Genomic DNA, 22,491 nt, shown 5'->3' on the forward strand with positions numbered 1-22,491 from the left:
ATTTAAAACTTTCTAAAATCATTTTAAAACAGGTTTTGAATAGTTTTGCCAGGGGGAGGTGTTTTCCCACGTCTTCTTCCTATGCCATCACGCCATGACCCCCCCATTTGGGCCATAATTGATTTTTCTTTTATCTGTGATATCTCCATTTTAGATCATGGCATCATTAAAAGTAATTAACAGATTATAAAAAAGTTTAAATCACATTAATCATAACTGACTAATAATGACATCCTTGATATTGGTTGAGATCAGTAATACAGCATTTTACTTTTATGGTCAGTATTTTCTTGAATAGAATATGGAACTTTTCCTAGCATTTAAGTATTAATAATGACTGTAGATCCAGAACTTCCAGTTAATTCTTTGTTTTAATGAATGTTAGAAAAAGAAATGGGGGGGGGGCATGAATAAACATCTCCATATACAGTAACAACACTGCTCCCACATCACAAGCAATGTTGCCTTTCAAACAGAGTGATGCTTGGCCACACACAGTTTCCCTTGAGATTTCCCTTCAAATTGTAATTTCACATGTTGTTTTCAAGTGTGTCTTCTCTTTGCCAATTCATGAAGATTTGTTGCATCCATTATCTGTTTTGCTTGTAATTGTAGCTCCCTGTTCTTTTCTTCTTCTTCCAATTTAAGATCTAGCTCTTTTCGCCACTGTGAGGCAAAGGAAACCCATCAAAAAGTCATACATTAAATATCATGAAAGGAAAAAAGAAACACGCATCCTCCCAGTAATAATTTGTACAAATCCAGATGCTTATTAGAGGCTTTAAGCAGAAACTGTAATGAAGTGAATACTACAAATGATATTTCAATGGACAAAACTACTCATGATATTGGAATAATTTGTGCTTCTGATTTTAATTAAATCCTTAGTGAGAAAACAAATCATTTGGTACACTTTGTGTGACAGGTAGGAATCTGGTGTGAAATTGAGCAATCTGTGTCATGATTTAACACAGCAAAGTGCTTCATTAATGTCTGCATCAAATGAAAAAATGCAAACAGCAATATAGCAGATCCCTTCTTAAACTCACTGCAGTACTTTACCTTGCTGATATCATGCTCCTCTCTAGAGTGTTCATCTGTTGGATGAGTGGAGAGAACAAAATGAAGACTCTCCTGTGGGCTTCATGGGATGGAAGAAAAGTCATACAAGGAAATATTGAATCAGCTTGGCCTCCATCCTTTGAGTTTAGAAGAAGAGAATGTATTGGAACACAAAATTCTTGAAGAGCTCAACAGGGCAGCAGATGTGATACTGCTGGAGAAGTCAAGAGCGGGGGAGGGGGGGGGTTAAAAGTAAAATGCAAAACATATGGGACAGAAATGAGAGTAAATTAATTTTTTCAAAGGGTGGTAGTTGTTTCAAATTCTCTGCAATGCCATGGAGGCTCAACCACTGATTGCATTCCAAACTGACAGACATCTGGATTCCTCAAAGGAACATGAGGAAATGACAAGGAAGTCACATTGGGATACTAATGATGGTGGAACAAAGCATGTGAGTACAAAGGACAAGCCTGAAGCCCTTACAAGTATATTCAACCAAATCTATCATATGGGTGAATGCTCCCCACTCCACCCACCACCCGCTTCCTCACTTCTCTGCCTAACTCTGTTTCTTGTCTTTATCTTGTTGTAACCACAATTTCCGTCTACAACTATCCACAACACCTCCAACCTCTGAGTCATCCATAAACGTACTAACCTACCCCCCCACTTCTTCATCTAAGTCGTTTATAAAAATTACAAAGGGAAGGGGGTCCCAGAACAGATCCACATGGAACACAACTAGTTACCAATATGCTTCTACAAACACCCTCTGCTTTTTTTGGGCAAGAAAATTCTGAATCTATGTAGCCAATGTCTCATGGATCCTACGCCTCATGACTTTCTGAATGATCCTACCATTGGCAACCTTGTCAAATTCCTTACTAAAATCCATTAACTCCATGCCCACCACCCTATCTTCATTGATTTCTTTGGTCACCTCCTCAAAAAAACTCAATGAGGACAAGTTCATTGATTTAAGTTCAAATCAAGTTCAAAGATTTAAGAGATTTTTTTGTTCCTTTAATTTCTTCATTTTTTTCAGTCAGAGCATAGTACAGTCCCTTCGTCTCACACTAATAACCTACTCTAACAATTTAACTAGAATTTCCCTACAGCATAACCCAAGATCCTATTGTACCTGCCTCCACCACTATTGCCAGCAGCACATTTCAAGCATGCACTACTTTCTGTAGAAAGAAAACTTGCTTCTTACATCCCTGAACTTACTCACAAGCACCTTAAAACTAGCTCTCTCGTATTAGTCATTTCAGCCCTGGGGGAAAAGCCTCTGGCCGTCCACATGATTAATGCCTCTCATCACCTTGAACACCTCTATCAGGTCACCTCTCATCCTCTGTCACTCCAAAGAGAAAAGAATGTTCACTCACCTATCCTCATAAGGCATGCTCCACAATCTAGGCCACATCCTTGTAAATCTCCTCTGCACCCTCTGAGCATCTACGTCTTTCCTGGAATGAGTTGACTGGAACTGAGCACAATTTCCTTTTAACCAATATTAATTACTTTTTAGGCCCTCACTATTTCTGGTGTGTTTATTTAGTCTTCAATACGGAAGATATAAAATATTTGAAAAAACACCTTTTATATTCCCATTTTTTTCTGCCTCTGGTTCTCAGAAATCCACAATTATTTAGCTCTTTTACTTTTTACACAATGGCAAACAGCAAATGTTTTTACAAATGTTTACATATTTCATGTTCCATAAGGGTGAATTTCCATGACCAAACAGGGTGGGTGGGGGGATGTTGGGGGGTATACGCACTTCTATCCTTGACTTTCTCATCGGAAGACCACAGTCAGTATGGATTGGAAACAGTGTCTCCTCCTCACTGATCATCAACACAGGCGCACCCCAAGGGTGCGAGCTTAGCCCACTGCTCTACTCATTAAACACTCACAACAGTGAGGCCAGTCACAATTCCAATACTATCCACAAGTTTGTTGATGACGCCACAGTTGTCGGCAGAACCACAAACAGCAATGAGGAAACGTGCAGGAGGGAGACAGACCATTTCTCTGAGTGATGTCACATTAACAACCTTGTGCTTAACGTTAGCAAAACCAAGGAGATGATGGTGGACTTCAGGAAGGAGTCAAGAGAACACAATCCAGTCCTTAATGAGGGCTCAGTAGTGGAGAGGGTCAAGAACTTCAAATTCCTGGGAGTCAACATCTCCGAGGATCTGTCCTGGAGCCCTCTAATCACGAAGAAGGCCTGCCAGCGGCTATACTTTGAGGTGCTTGAGATTCAGTATGTCACTGAAGACTTTTGAAAACTTTTACATTGCTTCTGGCTGGTTGCATCACTGCCTGGTATGGAGGCACAAAATCTCAGGACAAGAAAAAAACTCTAGAGGGTTGTTAATTCGGCCTGCGACATCACAAACAGCAGACTTCACTCCATCGAAGACATCTACATGAGGCGGTGTCTTTAAAAAAGCAGCCTCTATCCTCAAAGACCCCTACTACCCAGGCCACGCCCTCTTTACTCTGCTACCATCGGGAAGGAGGTACAGGAGCCTAAAGATGAGGACTGAGCGGCCCATGGACAGCTTCTTCCCCTCTGCCATCAGATTCCTGAATATCAATGAACCAAAGACACTGCCTTCCTTTCGTGCACTCTTTGCTGCAAGACACTGAATTTCATGACTTGTTCATGACAATAAATTCTGATTCTGATTTGGACCCCCTTTAGTTATCCATGTTTAGATCACTTTCCAAAGTAGCTTTGACTTTGTGGCTATCAGTGTGATCTATTTCAGTGTCAGGATCGGGACCAGGAGGCAGTCAGCTGTATAGCACTAGCATGGATTGGGCTTCAGCCTCCTGCAGGGTCTAAATCTCAGGGTGGCTAGAAATCGTCCATATTGTTTCAGATGTAAGAAGCCAGTTTTGGCTGTGAAGATGGCCAAAATGGTGGCAATTGTGGATAGCGAGAGGAATTGCTTTAGTGGCGAAGGCTGTTATGACCAAGGAGGGCACAAAGAAAGGGAGAGTGGGGGATTAGAGACGGGATAGCTATGGTGGTCACAGAGGTCATTCTTCCTGGGACGATGACTGGAATGACTTACACGCTAGATTCCCATTAGGAAGCCACTGTAATTTATGATTCAAATTTAAAATTGTATGTTAAAATTAAATTCTGCATTGTCACGATTAATCTTGCTACCTGTGCGATTTTCTGTGAATTTCTTTTGCAAATCCAAAATGGCTCCAGAGCAAGGCCACATTTTGCAAGCTGCCCATATGACATGCCAAACTAAGTTTTTCACCATATCCAAATAAACATTTCAATTCAATGAGTTTGTACAGGAAGTTAAGAAATAGAAACATTGCCACATGGGCGTTGAAACTTCCCTGATGTTCAATAATACCATGATTGATCTTTTATCTTAACACCACTTTCTTACATTAATACCATATCCTTTAATATCTAAAAACCTTAAAGAAGTTAACTAAGTAGCTAAAATTATAGCAAGATTATTCCTGATGGAATTGACAGTTTCACTTTGTATATTGGAAAGACAAACTAATATATTTACTAAATAGAGAGTCCCAAGGAGGGGGGGGGGGGGGGGGAAGCAATCAGTCTGCAAAGGTTAAGAACCCAATGAAATGTTTTATCAGATAATCTGAAAGTGCATACAGCCTTGGTCACATGCAATACCTAGACTGCAGATACAATCTTGCTTTTATACCAAAAGTTAAAGGCTAAATTATGTGTAAAAGTTGCTTGTATGACTTGTTTCTTGTGCTAGATGCAGAACCCATCTTAAAATCAGAGATAGACCATTTAGTGAAAACAAGTTCATGTTTGCAGGGGTGGAGACTATAAATTTATTTCCCAGAAAGGTTATGGAAATTGAGCTGATTGAAAGATCTTTCGAAGATAAGGGTAATCAAAGGACATGAACGTTGCTGCAATACAGAAAAGTAATCCCGAAAAGGCAACTTCCGTGCCTACATATGTTGACCTGAAAACACTTAATGGCTTTAAAATTTCTTGTCAGAAAACAATCTTTAATATTTCACACGAGCAGAGGATTTAAGCCTTGTACAAAGAAATTCACTGTTGTATTCTGAATGTAATTTAATTGAATTATAATCAATTTTGATTCCATTTAAAAGCTTCAACTATTTGTTTATGATGGGCTGTAAATATTACATGAATAATGTTTGGATCTTTTGTTAAATTACACGGGCTACTTAAATGTAATTTACTGTTTTAATCATTCAGAGTAGGCCATATGGGAAGGAATGCAAGCTCAAGGTCAGTAGAACTTTGGTAACACATGCACACATATAGAAACAGGTCCAAAGATTAGTTTATTCCCTTCCATCAATCTCTTTGCCTCTCATAAACAATGACATTATCAAAACAACATTTCATGTAATCAGATATTGGGACCACAAACATATAGCAGGTTTACCTGATCTTCCACTATTCTTCGCAGATCAAACATTGTGCGAGTATTGAAATCAGGTAATGATCTATGACCTGTTTGTGCCAATATTATTTCTTGCCTGTAATAAAACATGTTATTTATAGCTATATTAACATCTAAAATTAGAAAATACAAAGGGTATACATATTAGTATTGCAAGTTAGAAGTTTGTATAAACTGTATAATTCATTTATTAAAAAAATAAATTTGAAAGAGGTAAACAAGAAAAACTGCAGATACTGGAAAGCTGGAGGAGCACAAATTACTGGAGGAACTTAATGGGCTAATAAAATAAGTAATGGAAGTGATCGTGGAGGGATTGGTAATGATTGTTCAGGAATCAAGAGATTCTGGTATGGTTCCAGTGGAACCATACCAGAAAATTGCAAATTTCACCCCAGTATTCAAGAAGTAGGGGGTGGGGGCAGCATAAAGGAAATTATAGGCTAGTTAAGCCTGACGTCAGTGGTTGGGAAGATGCTGGAGTCGATTGTCAAGGAGGAGGTTACAGCGTACGTGGAGGCACATGACAAGATAGGCTAAATCTTGTCTGACAAACCTATTGGAATTCTTTGAGGAGGTGACAAGCAAGCTTGATAAGGGAGGTGCAGTGGATGTTGTATATTTGGATTTTCAGAAGTCATTTGAAAGGACCACACATGAAGCTACTTAACAAGATAAAAGCCCAAGGTAATAATGGGAAACATACTAGTCTGGGTAGAATATTGGCTGATTGGAAGGAAGCAGAGAATTAGAATACCAGATCATTTTCTGATTGGTTGCTAGTGGTATTCCACAGGGGTCAGTATTGGATCACTTCTATTTATGATATATATTAATAACTATGAAATGAATGGTTTTGTGGCCAAGTTTGCAGACGATATGAAGGTAGGTAGAGGAGCAGGTGGTGGAGGGGTAACATGAAGGCTTCAGGAGAATGGACAGATTATGTGAATAGGCAGAGAAGTGACAAATGAAATATGATGTTGGAAAGTGTATAGTCATGAACTTTGTATATTAAAAAAAAAATGAGCAGACTATTTTTTAAATGGGGAGAAAATTGAAAATACCCAGATGCCAAGGGACCTGGGAGTCTTTGTGCAGGATAGCCTGACAGTAAACTTGCATGTCGAGTTAGTGTAAAGAAAGCAAATACAATGCTGGCAATCATTTCAAGAGGAATGGAATAAACTGCCAGAGCGGTTCCAGTGGTGTGGGGGATTATGGGGAAGGAAGACAGCCATTGCTCCCACACTCCAGCATTGAGCAGTTGCCGCAAACCAGAGCGGCACGTCCCCGGGATGAGGATCACATTGAGGGCCAGGAGCGGGGGGAGGGGAGGGCGACTGACGGCCAGGAGTGTTTAGCAGAACTTTAGCATGATGCATCACTCATCACTTCAATCACCAAGTTGGCGATTTAACAGGTAGGCTAGGCTGCTATTTCAAAAGCGCATCCTGCCCACATGACTCAGTAATCTCATCCAGGCCCCAGATGGGCCACCCGGGTGCTGCAATTTGAAAGCGCTTAGATTGCCAGATACACTCCTTGATGACCAACTCTCAAGATTTGATGTTTGCCTGGACAACTCAGTGACCTGTAATCGGATGGCTCTTGAATCTGACATTGTTCCCAAAACTCCTCTCTCTTTTGTCCTTTGTTCTTCCCAACAACTCTTATCATGTACCTCACATTTTTATTTGTGGACATTTCACAGTTTGTCTCTCCATAGAATCTTCATTTCCCCCATCATATGGCAAAATCTACTGACCATTTTTCACATATTGGCTATGGAAAATATTATGATATTTAAGTGTGTTCAGTTAAATCTTTTTAAAAATTGAAACAAAATGTTAATGCTATGGCATTGATGGTTTTTGCCCATGGCATACAGTCATTTCCTAATTGTGACTTCTTACAACTACTGGTGTATAGCAATGGAGTTAATTGTATCATCAACTTTCCAACTCATTGTATGAAATTTATATTTACCTGAGGGAAAGACGGGCTGTTTTTTTGTTTATATTCACCTTTTTCTTAAGTGGAGTAGTGAAATTAGTACGTTTTTGCGACAGCAATCGAGGCAAAGGAATACAAGGAACCACAGGAGGCAAGCAAAGCTCTGACAAAATGTTTGCTATTCGCCAACCCAGAGAGCAAAATGCAACTGAACCCTTGAGGGACGTCTTAGAGCTTGCAGCAATGAAAGGGTTTCTTGGACCATTTAACTCTGCCTTGGAAAATAAAAAGGATGTCAATTCAAAATATGAGAAACAGACAAGTGGCATCTCAGTACAAGGTCTTTAAAATAAAAGTATGTTAATCATAATTTAAATTTTTTTTTAAGTTTCTTTGTTTTCCCACAAACATTGGGACGAGACACACAGGTGAAACTGTCGAAACTGAACCCTGGAGCATCTACATTTTAAAATCTTATTTAGTAATTTAATTGTTGACCTTTGAAGCTCACTGCCCTTGTGGAATTTTGTTCAACGAATGCAATCAAAAGTTATTCTCATCACCCTTTTTTGCAGCTATTTGAACTATCTGCTCTAATCCAGGGTTCTGATTCAGGAGCGCAAGTCAGTTGGATGTGGGTTGGCATTCAGAAACCTCTTTTAGAAAGGGAATTAGTGCACAAATTTCCAATTAAAGTCACATTTGAATCATTTGGTATAGTCCCAGATGACAATCTTTCCTCATAAGCTACCTCCCTCATCTCTGGAATCAACCTCTTGAACCTCCTCTACACCACCTCCAAAACTTGTATATATCTTTTATCTTGATCTGTCAGGGCTTGAAGCATTGAATCAGTGATAAAGGTTCATGTTGCAAAACTGCAGTGAACAGCCATCTGGAGATGGTGCTAAATGCCAATCTGTTATTGGAAAACAGAGTAGTCCTTTATGATTTTAATCAATTTGATAACACAACTTGGATGCGCAATCTTAACTCCGAATTAGAGATTGAAGCTTTAAGACAAATTAAGAGATCCACATAATTGTGGATGACTGTATGAACAAAACTATCCATTTACAAATTAGGAGATAGGCTCGATCTTTATGGAAATTGCAATATCCCCCTGGCTAATAAGAACATGAAAAGTGGAACAGAAATAGGAATTCATCCTGTTGAGCCTGCCCCGCTACTTAGTAAGATCATGGGCGATCTGGCTGTGGATTCAGCTCCACTTACCTTCCTTTTCCGCTATAACCCTGAATTCTCCTACTTTGCACAAATCTATCTGCATTTTAAATATATTTAATGAGGTAGCCTCCATTGCTTTCTTGGGCAGAGGATTTCAAGGATTCATCTCTCTCTGGGAAAAGCAGTTCCTCTTCATCTTCATCCTAAGTCTACTCATCTATATCTTGAGGCTAATTCCCCCAGTTCTAGTCTCATCTGCCTCCATTGGGTCTATCCCTTTCTTATACATTTCCATGAGAACCCCTTGCATTCTTCTGAATTCCAGTGGGTATAGTTCCAGATGACAATCTTTCCTCATAAGCTACCTCCCTCATCTCTGGAATCAACCTCTTGAACCTCCTCTACACCACCTCTAAAACTTGTATATATCTTTCTCAAGTAAGGAATCCAGAACTGCACACAGTACTCCAGGTGTGACCTCACCAGTATCTTGTTGCAGCAGGACCTCCCTGCTCTTGAATTCAATCTGTCTCTAGCTCTGAGCTCTGAAGCCCAATATTCTGTTTGCCTTCTTGGTTATTTATTGTACCTTGCAAACCAACCTTTCACGGTTAATGCACATGTACTCCCAAGTCACTCTGCATAATGCTGCAATCTTTCACCATTTAAAAAATATCATCTATTATTTTTTTTGTCCAAAGTGGATGACTTCGCGTTTACCAATATTGCACTCCATCTGCCAGATTTTTGTCAGTTAAGCTATCCATATTTCTCTACAAACTCTCCACATTCTCTGAACAATTTTCCACTCAATTTAGTGTCATTCGCAAACTTTGATATGCTACTTTCAGTCACCTATTCCAAATCTTTAATGTATGTTGTCAACAGTTTTGGGCCTGTGATGCTCTGCTCACTGTTATTGCCAACCAGAGAAATACCCATTTATACCAAATCTCTGACATATTGGTTAACCAATCCTCTATCCATCCAAACACCTGACCTCCAACTCCATATATTTTCATCTTATGGTTAAGTCTACAACACCTTATCGAATACTTTTAAATCCAATGACACACCATTTACCTTTAGCCTTCAAAAACATTGTCAAACAGGGTCTGCCCTTCCTGAATCCATGTTGTGTCTGGCTGATGGAACTATTTCCATCTCGATGTCCTGCTCTTTTTTTCTTAATGACAGCTTCAATAGACATCTCCCTTTTGCCTGCATTCTTTTATTTTTAATAGTGGTGTGATATTTGTTGTCTTCCAAACTGCCAGGACTGGTCCAATATTCAGAGAATTTTGGTAAATTATCACTAAAACCTGTACAATAACTCCCACTATAAGCTCCTGGGATGCATTCTGTCAGGACCAGGAGACTTATGAGAAATTCAATTATATTGTGATCACTCTTTCCAAGAGGATCCCTAACTACACAGTCATTCATTTTACCTGTCTCAAGGCACAGAACCAGAACCAGATCCAAGATAGCATGTTCCCTTGTAGTTTCTAACATGCTGTTCAATCATTATCCTAAAACAAACATTACTAAAATGCCTAGATATTGGATTGTAACGGTAAAGGTTCCATCATTGTCCCGTGATACTACATTTAGAATGTAACATACATGAAATTCTTTAACTTTTGTCCACCGTAAGGCAGTCAGAGAGTCACCACTTTGTCCAGTGCCCCTCACAGAAACCTACAGCACCTGGTGTACCCAGGCGTCTCCCCTCCAAGTACTGAACAGGCCTGAGCCTGTTCAGCTTCCAAGATCAGATGATCTCAGGGTATTCAGGTTATTAGGCTTCTGTGGATTAGGTATCAATAATTGTTATATAATATGCCAACAGTTTCGTTGTGTGCACAATTCCGCAAGCATTTGAGGTCAGGTGGGGAGGGGCGTGCCACGTGATGATGTAGGGCTGGACTTGGAATCCCTTCTCTCTGTAAAAGTTTCAAAACAAAAGAGTTAAAAAAGCTGAAGTAATTAGAAGAAAACAGAAAGAAAAGCTGTGGGAAGGCCTACAGAACAACTCAGAATGCCACCTAAGAAGGATAAAACAATTACCATCTTTCAAGAACTTGAACAAGTAAAGGAAGCAGATAAAGAGGATAACCTTGAAGAAGGATCCTAGAGCTGTCCGGAAGGTAGGAGCCTCTGGGGATAAGCCTGGAGCGGAGGAGACCTTGGACATTGCAGTGCACGGTCTCCCCTGACAACAGCCGCCTGCCATGGGAGAAAGAAGTGACTCTGCACATGCGCTACTCCTCACACATGCGTAGAGCACAGAAAAAAACCGGAGACCATTAAAAAAAAACTCAAAAAGTCTCCAGTTCCAGTGATCAGGAAGAAGAGGAACAACAAATATATGTAGAACAGAGTTTTGACTAAAAAAAAGGAGAAAATGAAAGAGACTTGTATATCTACAGCAGAAATGAAGAAATATATGGATATTTCTCAGCAATCTCTGGTTCAATTGACAATGAAAGTTAAAAAATGTAATGAAAGTTGAAAACAAGGGTTATACAAAAAAGGTGGAAAAACATTGTCGCCAATGGATAAAAAATTTGGTGGAAGAAAAAATTAAAGGGAATGAATTTGAAATTCAAGATGTTAAAGAACAAGTGAAAAAAGTTCAAGTAGAAGCGGCCGCAACAAAATATCAATTAACTCAAAAAACTTCTGTTTGAAAATTTCATTAGAAGAAATAATATAAAGGCGATGAAGGACAAGACATGAAGAGGTTTTTGCAACATTGGGTTCTGCAATCATTGGGGGTAATCAAATTTCAAGCAAACATTGAGATTGAAAGAGCTCATAGAACATTATGACCAAAACCACAACCAGATCAAAAGCCACGTTTGATACTGGCCAAGTTACTTCATTACGAAGTGAGGGAAAAAAAACCCTGGAACTGGTGGCGAAGCAAGCAAAAGAGAAAATCACCATTAATTTATAATGGAAATAAGATCTTCTTTTACTCTCATATAAGTTTTGATTTGTTGAAAATAATTCAATGGTGTTGAAAATGTTATGGAAAAAAGGTTATGCTTCGTCCGTGAAGCCAAGCCAAAGAAAAAAGAACCCAGCAATTCTGAAGACTTTTGTTCCTGAAGGAAAGAAATAAGATTTTTTTGGAACCCACTGAAGCAAGTGTTTGCAGATTCATTGCCTGAGAAAGAGAGACGAGAACTGGGTGATGCTTGAAATGAGAGAAGATGCAGAAAGATTTCAGTAGATGGCACGGTGAAATGCAAAATTGTATACCTTGAGAAAAAAAATTACATATAGTTTAAGAAATCCTGTTGAAAATTTTTATAGTATTTGGAAACCATATATGGATTTTATGAATGAGTTTCCGTCCATCTCTTCCACCTTATCCACTCCACTCAATTATAAATTAATAGTAATGATTAATGAACATATGTATGATAATGCTATTTCTTTTCTCTCTTTTTTCATACTTTTGGGATGTAGGGGGTTGGGGAGAAAATTTAAATGTTCTTTTTTAAAAAAATCACGACACATGATCAAATGATTAATGTATTCATTGGATTTTTTTGTTTGTATTGATACAAATGATAAATAAAATTTTAACAAAAAAAAATTTGCGGTCCAAGGCCTTGGACACAGTTGAATGGGAAATGTGTCATCTGTGACAGAGGGTGTGTTTGGTGCAAGGAGCTGGCAAGAGAGCAGAAACCTGATAAATGTGGGGGCTCGAGTTGGGACAACAATTAGTTAGGAACATAAGAAATATGACCAGATGTCAGACACAGGGGACCTTTGAGCCTGTCCACCATTCGATGGATCATGGCAAATCCTATCTTGGCCACAACCCTAATTTCCAGGATGTACCATGCACTGACAGACTGAGACTAGCTGCAAATTGGAGGAACAACACTTCATCTTCCATCTGGGCACCCTCCAACTGATGGCATTAACATCAACTTCTCCGGTTTCCATTAACCCCCTGTGATAGTACAGATCTATCACCAATGTACATAGTGTATATAGTTACTGTATCTAGACTGTGCTTACAGCGATTGGCTGAGAGCTAAGCCACTCCTATTGTCTGGGCCTTAAAGGGTTGTGTCCCTAGCCAGGTCGGATCATTCCGGACTGGTCGGCCACCCGTGAAGAGCTCCGGTCTTTTGCTAATAAAAGCCTTGGTTTGGATCAACAAGTCTTTGGTTCTTTCGACGAGCTCTACAATTTTATTAGCAAAAAGAATTTTTTTGAAAGGGATGGAGCGTTTAACTCGGCCAGAAAAACTTGATATCGACCCACAGTCAGCTACAGCCTTCAAAGCCTTTAACTTCTGGCTGCTGAACTTTGAAAACTTCCTGAGATTCATTCAGGTAGAGGAGGATAACCAGCGTCTAACAGCATTGCTGTCTATGGTGTCCTTGAGAGTCTACGAGAACATCCAGGATGAGACCACTTACACCGCAGCCATAAAGGTACTGAAAGGACTGTATGATCAACCGGTGAACAGAGTTCATGCCCGGCTCGTGCTTGCGTCGAGGAAGCAACAGCCTGGTGAGTCCAGCAGGGCATATTTACAAGTATTAAAGGCATTGGGCAAGGACTGTAACTGTGTGGACAAAACTGCTGCCGAGATCACAAATGATCTCGTCCGGGATGCCTATGTGGCCGGGCTCCGATCGAATGAAGTGAGGCTGCGCTTGCTCGAACAAGGGGTAGAAAAACTAGAGGACGTGGCCCGGATTGCAATCACAATGGAGGATGCAGCCTTAAAGTCCACCGAGCTCTCTAGGGACTGGACCCCTCGTTCTGATGTGAGTAGAGTGCCCTTCTACCCTACCCCTGACGGCCTGTCGGCTGCTGCTACCCTGCCCCGTGCGAACCCGAAATGTTATTTCTGCGGGAGGGACAAGCACAGCAGATCCCAGTGCCCAGCAAGAAAAGCCAGGTGCCAGAAGTGCCTTAAAAAGGGCCACTTTGCTGCAGTCTGTAGGTCTAAAATGGCCGCCAGCAAACACAGTGCCTCGTGTGAAGCCCAATCGCCGCTTTCCCATTCAAACTCTTCTTCCCCAGAGCTCTCGTCCAATGAGAGCGAGGGCTCCCCTGCACGGCAACGCCTGACGTCACGGAGACGCCGAACCCGGAAGGGGCAACCCACCGTCGCAACCATGGTGATGGCCCGCCTCTCGCCCCCGTGCGGAACACTTGACACTACCGCCGCTGCTGCCGCCGCCACAGCCACCCCCGGGGCCGACGCACCCGCCGCTGCTGCCGCCGCCACAGCCACCCCCGGGGCCGACGCTACCGCCGCTGCTGCCGCCGCCACAGCCACCCCCGGGGCCGACGCTACCGCCGCTGCTGCCACCGCCACAGACACCCCCGGGGCCGATGCTACCGCCGCTGCTGCCGCCACCACAGACACCCCCAGGGGTGTCGCTACCGCCGTAGCCACAGACACCCCCGGGGCCGACGCTACCGCCGCTGCTACCGCCGCCACAGCCACCCCCGCGGCCAACCAGGTGCTCACCCTAGCGTCCATCGCTGACGACCGCCAGGGCCCGACCGCCGCGACCAACGACCTACCCACCGCCAATCGCGAGCAACTACAAACCCCAATACTTACTATTCACACGCCAACGCCGCCACAACAGCACTTCCGGGAGGTCCTCCAACCTGCTCCTCGAGCGTTGACTACGTCATTCCGTTGCGTGACGTCATCCCGTTGCGTGACGTCATCGCGCAAAACTCCCCTGTCAACTGCTTCAATAACAATGAACCAGCAATGCTCTCATCCCCTCACTAAAGCAATGGAACTGATTAAAGTGCATGGACACTACATCAATTGCTTATTTGACTCTGGGTCAACTGACAGTTTTATCCAGCCAGATCTGGCCCTCCGTTGGGGACTTGACATTATTCCCACTACCCAGAGGATCTCATTAGCGACGAGGTCGCACTCGACTGGGATAAAGGGGTATTGCATCGCCACGCTGGAAGTACAGGGCATGACGGTCACCCACTTCAAATTATTCGTCCTTCCCCAATTGTGCGCCCCAGTGTTGCTGGGATTAGACTTCCAGTGTCAGTTCCAAACGGTGTCCCTACACTTTGGGGGACCCCACGCCCCCCTCTCGGTCTGCCATCGCCCCACTCCCGAAGCACCCGAGCAACCCGCCCCCATGCCCCGGGGCCAATCCTGCGGCCTTTCCACACTCCGGATTGCCCCGCCAGCACTCTTCGCAAACCTCACTCCTGGCTGGAAGCCTGTGGCCACCAAAAGTCGGCAATATAGTTACGAAAACAGGCAATTCATTAGGAGTGAGGTGCGTAGATTGCTGGATGAGGGCATCATCGAACCCAGTTCAAGCCCCTGGAGAGCCCAGGTGGTGGTTGTCAAGAATGGGGAAAAACTACGGATGGTGGTCGACTATAGCCAGACCGTTAACCGCTTCACGCTCCTGGATGCATACCCCCTGCCACGCATCACGGATGTGGTGAACCAGATCGCCCAGTACCGCATTTTCTCCACTAATGACCTACGTTCGGCCTACCACCAGCTCCCGATCCGCTGCGAGGACCGACCATTCACGGCCTTTGAAGCGAATGGGCGGCTATACCAATTTCTCAGGGTACCATTCGGGGTCACGAATGGTGTCGCGGTCTTCCAGCGGGAAATGGACAGGATGGTGGACCAGAACGGGCTAACCGCGACCTTCCCGTATCTGGACAATATCACCATCTGCGGCCACGACGTGCAGGACCACGACGCCAACCTAGACAAATTTCTTCAAACTGCCCGTCAGCTAAACCTGACTTACAATTTGGACAAGTGTGTCTTCCGGACCACTGATGTGTGGTGGAGAACGGGATAGTCATGCCAGATCCTGACCGCATGCGTCCCCTAATGGACTTACCCCCCCCATATACCCAGAAAGCTCTCAAACGTTGCCTGGGCCTTTTCTCGTATTACGCCCAATGGGTTCCAAACTACGCCGACAAGGCGCGTCCTCTTATCAAGACCACCTCTTTTCCCCTCTCGACCGAAGCCACAGCGGCTTTCGATCGAATCAAATCTGACATCGCTGCTGCGACGCTGCACGCGATCGATGAGTCTGTCCCGTTTCAAGTCGAGTGCGATGCATCCGACTTCGCCCTGGCAGCCACCTTGAACCAGGCCGGTCGGCCTGTAGCCTTCTTCTCCAGAACCCTCCAGGGTCCGGAGAGTAGACACTCCTCGATCGAGAAGGAGGCCCAGGCCATAGTTGAAGCGGTGCGTCGTTGGAGACATTACCTCGCTGGGAGGCGCTTTACACTGTTGACTGATCAACGTGCGGTCTCCTTCATGTTCAGCAACACCCAGCGTGGTAAGATAAAAAACGACAAAATCGCCAGATGGAGAATCGAACTCTCCACCTTTAACTATGACATCCTGTACCGGCCTGGTAAGCTCAATGACCCGCCTGACGCGCTCTCCAGGGGGACGTGCGCCAGCATACAGATGGACAGACTATGGAAACTCCATGAGGCGCTCTGTCATCCAGGGGTCACTAGGTTTGCTCACTTTGTCAAGGCGCGCAACTTACCCTACACAGTCGAGGAGATCCGCTCCATGACCCGAGCCTGTTCGGTGTGCGCTGAATGCAAGCCCCACTTCTTCCGTCCGGATAACTCCCACGTTATCAAAGCCACCCGCCCCTTCGAGCGTCTTAGTGTAGACTTTAAGGGGCCCCTACCGTCGACCAACCGTAATACCTACATCCTTACGGCCATCGACGAGTACTCCCGCTTCCCATTCGCTGTAGCCTGCCCAGACACCACTGCCACCTCAGTGATACAGGCCCTTCACAGTATTTTCACCATCTTCGGGTACCCCAATTCCATCCACAGTGATAGGGGGTCCTCATTCATGAGTGCAGAGCTGCAACAGTACCTTCTGGAGTGTGGTATTGCTTCAAGCAGGACCACGAGCTATAACCCACGCGGTAATGGCCAGGTCGAGAGGGAGAATGCCACCATATGGAGAGCGGTTACACTGGCTCTCCGGTCTAAAGGTCTCCCCACCTCTCACTGGCAGGAGGTTCTCACTAGTGCTTTACACTCCATCTGCTCCCTCCTATGTACTGCAACAAATGCCACCCCCCACGAAAGGATGTTCTTTTTCCCGAGGAAATCCGAATCGGGAACCACTGTACCGGCATGGTTCACCGTCCCTGGCCCCGTCCTTTTGCGACGCCACGTCCGGCACTCAAAGAACGACCCCTTGGTCGACCGAGTGACTCTACTCCACGCAAACCCACATTACGCATACGTGGAGTTCCCAGACGGGCGGGAGGACACTGTTTCGGTGCGGGACCTAGCTCAGGATGCGGTAGACCCAGCAAACCCCCCCAACTCCTTCTCCAGGCCCCGTGCCGCAACAGAAGGACCAACAGCATCCCAATGACCCGGGCCACCCTGCCGACAAAACAACTGGGGAATTGAGCGATGGAGCAGTCGCTCCCGACGAGCCCACTGGCAACACCACTCCAGTGACCCCAATCTCGGCACCACGGCGGTCACGCCGGATGGTCAGACCCCCTGACCGCTACAGTCCTTGACCTACCCCTTCCTTTCATTCTCTCCCTCGTTTTTGTTTATTTTTCCAGGGTCAATTCTCCAAGAAGGGGTGAATGTGATAGTACAGATCTATCACCAATGTACATAGTGTATATAGTTACTGTATCTAGACTGTGCTTACAGCGATTGGCTGAGAGCTAAGCCACTCCTATTGTCTGGGCCTTAAAGGGTTGTGTCCCTAGCCAGGTCGGATCATTCCAGACTGGTCGGCCACCTGTGAAGAGCTCCGGTCTTTTGCTAATAAAAGCCTTGGTTTGGATCAACAAGTCTTTGGTTCTTTCGACGAGCTCTACACCCCACCCCTCCCCATCTTTGTCTCTCTGTTTCCTCTCTTTCTCTCTCCCCCCTTTTCCCTCTGCTTCCTTTCACAGAGCCAAAATCAATTCTCACCTTTCCTCTTATCATATCCAATTAACACTTCTGGCTGTTAGATCTGGACTCCTCCCCTTCCCATCCTTCCCCCTTAATCTCTTGTCTTTAATTAAGATGGCTGCCTGCTTTTTGCTAATTATTTGAAGAAGGGCTGTGGCCCGAAACCTTGATAATATATCATTACCTCCTATGGATGTTGCAAGACTGGCTGAGTTCCTCCAGCATCTCTGTGTGTTCTTTCCCTATAAACTACAACTCCCCTATCGCTCACAAACATGTCTGCCTCAGACTTTAAAACACCAAATTTCTCTGCTTCCATAGTTCACAATTCTGATTAAATTAATTCTTAATTATCTTGCATGGTTGCTCCCCTTACTTTGAAATGATGGTCCTTTGCTCTAGATTCACCCAGCATCTACCCTGTTGAGATCATCTCTCATTCTTGTAAGCTTCAATGAATATGGGCAAATCCTGCACCACCCTTCTTCTCAAGATGATCCTTTCAACCCAGTGACTCAATCAGTGAACCTTCTTTGAAATGCCTCAAACTTAAGAGAATCATCCTTAAATAAGAAAAACAAAAATTCTATGCAATCTCACCAAGACCCTCTCCAATTATGGCAAGATTTCCTTGATTTTGTACTTCTTTTTATATACAATAATGGTAATGCTCTGATTATTTGCTAATCTGCATGGTAGGTTTCTGAGTTTCAGCAATAGGGACACCGAGATTTCTCTGTACAGCACCATTCTGTGGTTTCTCTATTTATGAATTCTGTTTATCCGTTTTTACAATAGTGGAGAACTTCAAATTTAGCTCCACCTTCAGAATTAGATTTCAGATTCAGATTTAGATTCAGACTTGTCCACTTATTTAAACTCTCGATATACTTCTGCAAATGTGTTGTGTCCTCCTCACTACTTGCTATTCCATCTATTGTTACATCTTTTTAAAAAATATGGCAACAGTACACTCCGTTCATCTATGTAGAGATTATGAATAATTGAGGCTCCTGTTCTGATCCTGCTGATACAACATGAAAATCACAGATTTAACGACTCTCTGTTAAAAGATAGCCATATTTACCTTTGTCTGAATGTATGGCAAAGATTTTACACAGTTACCCCCACTCACATATATTCAAATTACCTCAGCTACTTTAATGGCTGAAAGTACTCGAGTGTCTAGCTCCAAGCTTTGATGTCTTTGCAGAGCTTGCCACGCTGCATTCCTTATTCCATCTTGATTTCTGACACCATAAAGGATATGGCAGATTTTTCTCAAACTATATGCTGCTCCATAGCGAACCCACCAGCCACTGCTGTGATCTGCAAGATAAGTTATTTATTTCTATCACCTCCGATAATGCTTGTGATGATGATGTCCGATACAGAAAATGTCAGTAAGTTAAAAAATGTTTTGCAATACCATTATATCACACAGTAAGAATAGAAAATCTATCTTTACTAAAAAACTATGATCTGAAAATTAGGACGATGAATTTTGGAAGCACAAAAGCGATCATTTGAATTAAATCATAAGACTGGAACCATTTCTACCACATTCACTGTGATGCAAATAACCACAATTTTAATAGGAGCCCATGATATCTTTATTTTATTTTTCACAGATAGGTTCATGTAGAAATTAATACACATCAGGCAAAGAGACAGCGCGAGGACCACAAAATTAGAGCTCGGCAGAATGAGGATCACTTTCTACCCACTGATTATGTAACTCAAAAGAAGTTAACAATCTTCCACATAGGTTGTTGTCTAAGTCAGGCCATTTAATGATAGGATTTAAGGAAAGCCAACTTTGCAGAAGTCTGCTCTGAACTCATGGTATACCACTCCGGTCATTATGATGGAGGGGATCACATTAGATGTGAATGCATGAATTGGAGAGATTTGGTTTCAGAAATAAGGATAGAATATTTGTGGGAAAGTCAGGAGGTTATGTGTTCGGCTATGAATGGTTGAAAAAGATAAATCAAGGGACATTGACAGGATATCAGTGGAATATGTTTTCTATCAGTTTTGACTAGTTTGTCAGCCAAGTTAAGGACTCCCAGATGGTAAACAACCTCAATGTGCAAGAAATTTAATCAGGAATGGGCTTTTGCATTCAGGGGTAGGAAATTGCCCAGCTGTCAGTTTCAGATGGGTCATTAGATAAGGCATCTCAGCTTGATAGTGGCAATTAAATTGCACATTGTGGGAAGAAATTGGCTACACTCGGGGAACAAAAGAATGCAAGTCAGTTCGGGCCCTGGAAAAGGGTTGAAGTAATGATGGGGAGGAAATACAATCCAAGATCAGCTGTTCTGTGAAGGCTCGGAGCAGCAGTCCTTCAACCTTCAGATTTATTTTGAGAGTACATATATGACATCACACGCAACCCTAAGATTCTTTTTCCTGCAGGTGTGTCAGAATTACTACTAATTGGTAATGCAAAAAAAATGCACAGCATTCACATGTAAACATATAAAAAACTGTAAACAGATAACAAATGTAAACAAACTGACTATGCAATACAGAGAGAATAAATAGAAAAGTGCACAAGAGTCCTTAAATGTGTCCCTGATTGAGTTTGTTGTTGAGGAGTATAATGGTGGAGGGGTAGCAGCTGTTCCTGAATCTGGTGGTGCGTGTCTTGTGGCACCTGTACCTCTTTCCTTATGGCAGTGGTGAGAACAGAGCATGTGCTAGGTGGTGAGGCTCCTCGATGACTGGTGCTGCTCTCCGATGGCAACATTCCCTGTCAATATTCTCGAAAGTGAGAGGGTTTAACCTGGGCTATGTCCACTACCTTTTAGAGGGCTTTTTGCTCAGGGGATTGGTGTCCGCATAAAGGACCGTGATGCAGCCAAACAGCATACTTTCCACTACACTTCTGTAGAAGTTTGCCAGGGTGTCTGATAACATAGTAAACCTGTCCCTTTGGAATGCTAGAATAGGCATTCAGCTTAAGGATCTGAAAGAAAATGCCCAAGATTCTGGAAACCTGAAATTAAAGCAGAATTTTCCCATATCTACCATTGTCTTAATTTAAATTATAGAGATACATAATATGTCCAGAGGAGGCAGGAAACAGCTTAAGAACTCAGTGAGGTTTGGGACTTCGAGAACATTTTAAATCCAAATTTCAGGGCAGTGCGTTATGATCTGCATCAGAATTCCTGACTTGCACCAGTACAAGAAAGGTGATCCTCACATTTAAATCTTAAAATCTCCCTGGTCCTCATCATCCCCACTGAGTTAAACAGCAAAGTCTGAAGACAATGGTTGTAGTGCAATACACTAAAGTGCTGGAGAAACGTCCATGGGAAGGAAAGTTATATAACCAATATTTCAGACCTGAGCCCTTCGTCGAGCAGAAAACAAGCAGGCACCTGGATGTTGTTTGGGCTTCTCAGAGATGCTACGTGGGTTTCTTAGGGACTAGAAAACTTGTCAGAAAAAAAAGTGGAAGATTTTTGTATCATAAAGAGAATTGTCCAGCATTCTGTGGGCAAGAAGATTGTGCAGAGACTGGAGAAACACAATTAAGAACTGTATTAAAGGTTTTAATAGAAAACCTTTTAATAACATAAAATTTCCCCAATATTTCTATACATTTTGTCAAAACTGCAGTGTTAACTCCCATAGTTACTTTGACTTCATCACTTCCCACCCTTTCTCCTGTCAGGATTCTATTCCTTTCTCTCAGTTCTTCCATTTCCACCACATTTGCTCCCAGGATAAGATCTCCAATTCTCAGACATCTGAGATGTTCTCCTTCTTCAGAAAATGTGACTTTCCCTCCACTGCCATTAACTCAGTCCTCACTCTATTTCCCACACATCTACTCTCGCCCCCTTCCCCAACTGCAGTCACAAGGATAGGGTTCCCATTGACCTTACCTACCACACTTCCAGCCTCCACATCCAACATATTATCCACCACAGTTTCTGCCACCTACTCCATGACTCCCTTGTCCAGTCATCGCTTCCCACTAATCTCCCCCTTGGTACCCTACCACTGTGAACACAAGAAATGCTACACTTTCACGCCTTGGAAATTTCCAATCAATCAACTTATCCAGTTTTTGTTAACACCCTCTCCTTGTCTGTATCTTTTCCAATCCCTCTGTCTCCTTTCCTTCCTTCTCTTATCAGAGAATTCTGTGTCTTAGCCCTCTGACCTCTCCCCATCACTTCTCACCCTTTTTCTCTTCTACCTTCCTACCTGTATCAATCTATTACCTCTTACCTGTTAGCCTGTGTTTCTCCTCCTGCCCTTTCCTCCATCCTTTTCTCTCTCCCTCCCCCACTCCATTGCATTCAGGTGCCCCGGCCTGAACTATTGGTTGGTTACCTTTTACTTTCTATGGATGCTGTGTGATCTGCTGGGTTTCTTTAGTGCATTTGTGTATTGCACTTGAATCCAGCATCTGCAGATTTTCTTGTTTAACTCTTCATGGATAACCATTATGTGCAAAAGAAAAGTGAGGTAGTGTCTATGGTTCATTATCTATTCAGAAATCTGATGGCAGAGTGGAAGGAGCTGTTTTTGTGTATTTGTCTTCAGGCTTCTATACCTCCCCTGATGGTAGCAGTGAGAAGGGGGTCCTTGATGAGAAGGGGGTCCTTGATGATAAGAGGTGGCTTTCTTGAGACACCGTCTCTTGTAGATGTCCTTAATGGAGTGAAGACTATTGTGCATGATAGTGGCAAGTTCACAACTCTCTGTAGCTTTTTCCTATCCTGTGCATTGGCATCTCCATATGCTTGCCATATAAATTTGCAAGAGACTTTGGTGACATACCGAATCTTTTCAAACTCTTAAT

The 22,491-nt window shown here is 43.1% G+C and overlaps 1 protein-coding gene across 6 annotated transcripts in view; it reads right to left on the reverse strand.

Moving 5' to 3' along the window:
* Positions 1–352: 352 nt before the first annotated feature.
* tmem232 (transmembrane protein 232) overlaps positions 353–22,491 on the reverse strand; it is a 93,759-nt gene continuing 71,620 nt past the window's right edge. For 5 of the 6 annotated variants that reach the window (XM_069892673.1, XM_069892693.1, XM_069892662.1 and 2 more), the window contains 4 exons: positions 18,811–18,989; positions 7,527–7,768; positions 5,520–5,613; positions 353–666 (listed from right to left, as the gene is read on the reverse strand). In XM_069892673.1, the coding sequence (XP_069748774.1) occupies positions 544–666; positions 5,520–5,613; positions 7,527–7,768; positions 18,811–18,989 (638 nt within the window). In that variant the 3' untranslated portion in view covers positions 353–543. Of the gene's footprint in view, positions 667–2,456; positions 2,538–5,519; positions 5,614–7,526; positions 7,769–18,810; positions 18,990–22,491 lie in introns of all 6 variants that reach the window. The other variant, XM_069892684.1, reaches the window with a different exon arrangement.

The sequence above is a fragment of the Narcine bancroftii genome, chromosome 1, assembly GCF_036971445.1.
Source record: "Narcine bancroftii isolate sNarBan1 chromosome 1, sNarBan1.hap1, whole genome shotgun sequence".
NCBI classification, from domain to species: Eukaryota; Metazoa; Chordata; class Chondrichthyes; order Torpediniformes; family Narcinidae; genus Narcine; species Narcine bancroftii.